The sequence below is a fragment of the Onychostruthus taczanowskii genome, unplaced genomic scaffold, assembly GCF_017590055.1.
Source record: "Onychostruthus taczanowskii isolate IOZ18803 unplaced genomic scaffold, ASM1759005v1 scaffold127, whole genome shotgun sequence".
In the NCBI taxonomy this organism is placed as follows: Eukaryota; Metazoa; Chordata; class Aves; order Passeriformes; family Passeridae; genus Onychostruthus; species Onychostruthus taczanowskii.
Genome location: NW_024498429.1, coordinates 906,377 through 912,376, shown reverse-complemented (window position 1 = coordinate 912,376; position 6,000 = coordinate 906,377). Strand labels below are relative to the sequence as shown.

At 49.5% G+C, this 6,000-nt stretch overlaps 1 protein-coding gene across 1 annotated transcript in view; it reads right to left on the bottom strand.

The window, feature by feature from the left end:
• Window positions 1-3,459: 3,459 nt before the first annotated feature.
• Window positions 3,460-6,000, bottom strand: part of KCTD15 (potassium channel tetramerization domain containing 15) — a 36,832-nt gene continuing 34,291 nt past the window's right edge. The window contains exons 5-6 of the mRNA XM_041396267.1: window positions 4,588-4,893; window positions 3,460-3,825 (exon numbers count right to left, since the gene is read on the bottom strand). Of these exons, the coding sequence (XP_041252201.1) occupies window positions 3,460-3,825; window positions 4,588-4,893 (672 nt within the window). The remainder of the gene's footprint in view (window positions 3,826-4,587; window positions 4,894-6,000) is intronic.

Sequence of the window (6,000 nt, the reverse complement as noted above, 5' to 3'; positions counted from 1 at the left end):
GCTACAAAGAAGAGGCAGGAGAGTGGGTTAATAAAATACATTTAAGACAGAGAAAGAAAGCTTTCACCCCTCTTATTCAGCCGGGCTGACTGGGGCCTGTAGGACAGAAATGGGGTGCAGACAGCAGCACTGTTCCTCCTCAGGGGGGAGGGCAGGAAGGAGGAATAAGACATCAGCAGGCTGCTGTGTCACAGGCTGGAGTATGTTCTGCCTGTGTTGTGATCACTGCTCCCAGCCCTGACAGGATGAAGATGAGAGACAATCCAGCCATGGGAAAGGAGGCTTCTCCCACTGAACTGGACAGTGGAACAGAGGATTGACAGGTAAGATTTCTGAGAGAGACGGGACTTCAAAATCCTTGCTAAAAAAGTTTTTAAAATCAATTTGCTTGTAAGACAAAACAAGCAGGGGGGTGCCTTTGGCTTGCCTCAGACCAAAGCTATGGAAAGCTGGATGTTAACACAGGATTCTTTATCACAGAGCCTCTCTCTGCAAACACCCAGCCCAGACAGACACTGCACCTCAGAGCAGCACGGGCCACCAAAGCGACTCCTGCTCACCCACTCCATGGTGCAAGGACAGACTGCAGGCCACAGTCTGGTGTTAAAAACCCTGGGATCATTGATTTGCTGTAAACAATGCTGAGGATGTTTAAATACTGCAGTTTTGGGTGTCACTGGGATGAGGCTGAGCTCGGGTCTAGGGAGAAAGGCTCCTTTCAGTGCTGAACAGCACCTGAACATGGACAGGTCTGCATCCCATTTAGAGAATTTGATTCTATACATTTTATTTCTTCTGAAGGTAAGATATGGACAGGGGGAAAGCAGTGACCATCTCTGCTACTCTGCTGAAAATCTCCAAAGAGAATATGCCAAAAACTGAGTATCAGCTGCAACTCCCCATGTACAGGGACACATGCACATTATTAAATAGGGGATTTGTGCTCACATTTAATATGTGCTGTCTTCCAGTATTGCAAGCACATCTGATTTTGTTGGGAGGTTTTCCAAATGGAAACCTGATCCTTTCATTTAAATTGTGCAGAATATTAACAAATACATTCTTAATTATGAAGACTTAATGTTCAACATTCACAAGCATCACAGAATTTTCTCTAAGGTAAATTTGTGACTCCCACCAGAACCTATTGCAAGGAATTGAAAAAACCTGTAACTATATAAAATTACAAATGGGTGTACAATTAAGAATTACTGTATTCTTTTTCTGCCTATTAGGTGTTGATGTTCTTTATTTTACACCCACAGTTCTTGATGTAAAGCATGTAATGAAAATATTTTTCTAATATAGAAAAAATGTATAAATATTGCAATTTTGTGCTACCAAATACATTGAGCAGAGCATAGGGAGGCAGAAGTAATGTATCACCTGAGCAAACAGCAGACAGGCTTTCTGTGTTGCTCTGTGGGACTCTTTGCAAGCAATTCTGCTCTTCCAAGCACTACCCATCTTAAATCTGTGCATTTGCCTCACTGTACTTCCAACTTTTGACTTAATATTGTTTTGCCAAAAAAATCCTTGGAGGGGGAAGAGCAGTGCCTGTGTGCTGACCAGAGTTCATCAGAGCCAATGCTAATTAGCTGCTGGTTTCATCAGCCTTTGGTCTCAGAAATGCATCATTTTCCAGAAAGTGTTTGAAAACACTTTCTATTAATTATATAGTAAAATGATGTAATTTAGTAAAATGATGTAATTTAACAGGATTACTTATACTGTAGACTCTTTGACAGAAATTTTTTCCACAACATGAACTTGCAAAGAGACCCTTTGATTCTGTCTGAATTCTGACTGAATTCAAAACACATTCAAATAATAACAGTAATTAGTGCTCAGCTTTTGCTCCACATGTAGCACATGCATCCCAGGAGTCGCAGCACTGGATAAAAGAGCGGAGTGCCCGGCCGTGTGGGCACCCAGAGCTGTGCCAGGCAGGGCTGAGCTGCTGGGACCCTCCGTGCTTTCAGCTCCTCTCATTCCTGGTGCCATCTCACAGGCTGCCGGGACAGCAGGGCTGGCACACAAGAGCTCCTCCCGTGCTCCCAGCACAGCAGTGGGGACCCTCCCTGTCCCCGTGCAGGACAGAGCTGCCTCTGAGCCCCAAACCTTGCCAGCTGTGGAACTGCTCGGGGCCGGGCAGAATTCACCACAGCCTGCTGAGCCAGATTCACCTGTGGGCAGCCAAAGGCCACCCGAGCCCGGGGCTGGGATGTTCCAGCCCAGGGGGCACTGCCCTCGCAGGGGGCACTGCCCACGGGGGCACTGCCCACGCAGGGGTCACTGCCCACTCAGGGGTCCCTGCCCACGCAGGGGTCACTGCCCACGGGGGCACTGCCGACCCCTGGGGGGAGGCAGAAGTAATGTATCACCTGAGCAAACAGCAGACAGGCTTTCTGTGTTGCTCTGTGGGACTCTTTGCAAGCAATTCTGCTCTTCCAAGCACTACCCATCTTAAATCTGTGCATTTGCCTCACTGTACTTCCAACTTTTGACTTAATATTGTTTTGCCAAAAAAATCCTTGGAGGGGGAAGAGCAGTGCCTGTGTGCTGACCAGAGTTCATCAGAGCCAATGCTAATTAGCTGCTGGTTTCATCAGCCTTTGGTCTCAGAAATGCATCATTTTCCAGAAAGTGTTTGAAAACACTTTCTATTAATTATATAGTAAAATGATGTAATTTAGTAAAATGATGTAATTTAACAGGATTACTTATACTGTAGACTCTTTGACAGAAATTTTTTCCACAACATGAACTTGCAAAGAGACCCTTTGATTCTGTCTGAATTCTGACTGAATTCAAAACACATTCAAATAATAACAGTAATTAGTGCTCAGCTTTTGCTCCACATGTAGCACATGCATCCCAGGAGTCGCAGCACTGGATAAAAGAGCGGAGTGCCCGGCCGTGTGGGCACCCAGAGCTGTGCCAGGCAGGGCTGAGCTGCTGGGACCCTCCGTGCTTTCAGCTCCTCTCATTCCTGGTGCCATCTCACAGGCTGCCGGGACAGCAGGGCTGGCACACAAGAGCTCCTCCCGTGCTCCCAGCACAGCAGTGGGGACCCTCCCTGTCCCCGTGCAGGACAGAGCTGCCTCTGAGCCCCAAACCTTGCCAGCCGTGGAACTGCTCGGGGCCGGGCAGAATTCACCACAGCCTGCTGAGCCAGATTCACCTGTGGGGGCCAAAGGCCACCCAAGCCCGGGGCTGGGATGTTCCAGCCCAGGGGTCACTGCCCACGCAGGGGTCACTGCCCACGGGGGCACTGCCCACGCAGGGGTCACTGCCCACTCAGGGGTCACTGCCCTCCCAGGGGTCACTGCCCACTCAGGGGGCACTGCCCTCGCAGGGGTCCCTGCCCACGCAGGGGGCACTGCCCTCGCAGGGGTCACTGCCCTCGCAGGGGGCACTGCCCACGGGGGCACTGCCCTCCCAGGGGTCCCTGCCCACTCAGGGGGCACTGCCCACGCAGGGGTCACTGCCCACGGGGGCACTGCCCTCGCAGGGGTCACCGCCGCCTCCCGCCGCCTCTGCAGGGCAGGGGACCCTGCTGAGGATGTCCCCGGCAGCCTGGCAGGCGCACGGTGCCCGAGCCTGACGTGCAGCACCCACGGCATCTCCGGGGTCTTGTCCTCCCTGCTGCCGCCCTCCCTGCCCAGCCAGACCAGCTTCTCCCTGGGATTTTGCCCACAGGGAGTTTATCCAGGCGGCCACGGCATTCCCAGAGCCCAGATCACAGCCACAGCAGAGGACGGTCATTTGGGAAATGCTCCCCTCTGGGTTGATGTCCCTGCCCGTAACACGAGCATCTGCAGCCTATTCCAAAGGAATACGCAGGGATCCAAGAGCTCTGCCCTGCCCAGTTAAGGGCACTGGTTCCTGCCCGGACAGGCACAGCAGCAGAGCCCCGGTGATCCCTGGCCGATGGCACCGGGCTGCTGCCTACACACAGGCCACGTATTCATTCCTGCTGCCATCCACCTATCTGTCCAGTTATCTTCTTTTGTTTCATATGTTTAATTTTAAACCGAATGTCAAAACTCTGAGTATAAAATGAAATACATTTTTGTTTAAAATACTCTGGGCAATTTTTATAGAACATCCTTTTGAAAAAAAAAAAAAGTGCAGAGATCAATTTTTTTAAGTCCATCCCGCAGGCACCATCATTTAATTATGAGTGAGACATAAATTATGCATTTACACATTGTTGCATTTTCTATAAAATGGTGTGGAGATTTTTTTTGTAGTTTTTGGAACTCTCTCTTTCTTCCTAGAGGCACTTTGGAGGAAAAAAAAAACTGCCGAAGGCTATACATTGATGAAAAAAATTAGCATTTATCAGTATAACACCATTATGAGGCCAGCATGGCACTAACATACACAAAATCTAAATGTATTTTTCTGCTTAGACTTAGGAAAACCTGAAAGACTGTGATCTCACCAGGCAGAAAAATGTTTCCTTGCAGTATAAGCACCGAAAGTAATTGGGCAGAAGCAAATAATTTGCATATAATTGAAGAAGCCACAGTAAAACAGCAGCCCAGCCCCGAGGAGGCAGCAGGACAGGCCGTTCATTACCTGCACGGAGTTCAGCCGGCAGTATCCATTCAAGGGAAACCTGATAACGTGGGTGGGGTCCTGGTTCCAGCCCGCGTTCACCGAGTTGCACATGACATCCCCCGTCTCCGGGAAGATCTCTTCTATCAAAGCCTTCTCCCCACTCAATGCAATTCTTTCCCCCAGATCTGGAGTCACTCTTACAACCAAGCAGTCACAAGGCTGGAAATGTTTCCTTTGTTCTTTCTCTTGTTTCCATCGCTCAAGTTCCTTAATCATTGGCTGCAGCTGGTAATACTTTGCTTCTTCATATAAAAGATTAAAGTCCTGGGAAAGAAAAAAAAAAAGAGAGGGAGAGAGAGAAACTAGAAATGCTTATAGTTCTCTTTTAAAAATGAGTATTGTTCCTCTTTGACCTACTTAGGCTTATGTATTGTCAGCAAGAGAGCAAAGGCAACAGGTACCCACGTACTTACACCTCCACAGAAACCACACGGTGCTGGTGTGGAATTGTTTGGGCTGACTGAGAAGTTCCCATTGCACTGAATTATCCTTTCATTTATTATCCCACAAGCTCCATGCCAGAAGGCTTCACTCTTGGGTTAAGAAATCAAAATAGCTGGTTGCAGTAAACAAAGCTCACTGATGTAAGAGAAGATGTTCCAAGCCCTGCTCTCCATGGTGGCTCGGACACTTCTGATCCCACAGCAGATCTCAGGCTCCGCTGCCGCCGCTCGCCCGACAGGAGATGGAGATGTCAGTTCAGCTTCACTTCTCACCTGCCTTTGCTGAGGCTGAATTCATCCACAGCAGCTGAGCTGCTGTCTGCTGTTGATGACTATTCATGTGTTTCAAGCCTACTTTGTCTCACTTTTACTCCGGTAAATGACACGGAGGTGGTGACCATGCTGCTGGCTGGGAGCTCAGCCATGTGCTCCAAGGGCTGCAGAGAAGCACTTCTTCCCTGCCATTCGTCCATCACTTCACTTGGGCTTTGGGCAATTCAAATTCCCAGTTTGATCCAATTCCCAGTTCAGTGATTGTTTCATCAGACTCTGACAGATCTTCCCAGCCCAGCTGAAACATGTGGGAGTACAGAGAGGCAAAGGGTGTGAGCCCCCCAGGCCCCAGGAGGCAGCTGAGCCCCCCAGGCCCAGCCAGAGCAGGGGGAGAGGGAGAGGTCCTGGGGGCACTCTGCTCCCCCAGCCTCACAGGAGCTCAGCTGCTCCCTGCAGACACCTGGCTTTGCTCTCCCAGCTCCTGCACCTCTTGACATACACAAATGCTGCCCCACGGCTGCTCCTGTGGGGTGTGCTGGAGGTCAACACTGACAGAGGCCAGTTCTACACCAGTGACATGAAAAATAAAATGAAAAGAAAAATCAAGACTGAAATGGCTGGAATCATTTGGACTGGAAAGAATGATACGACAAGA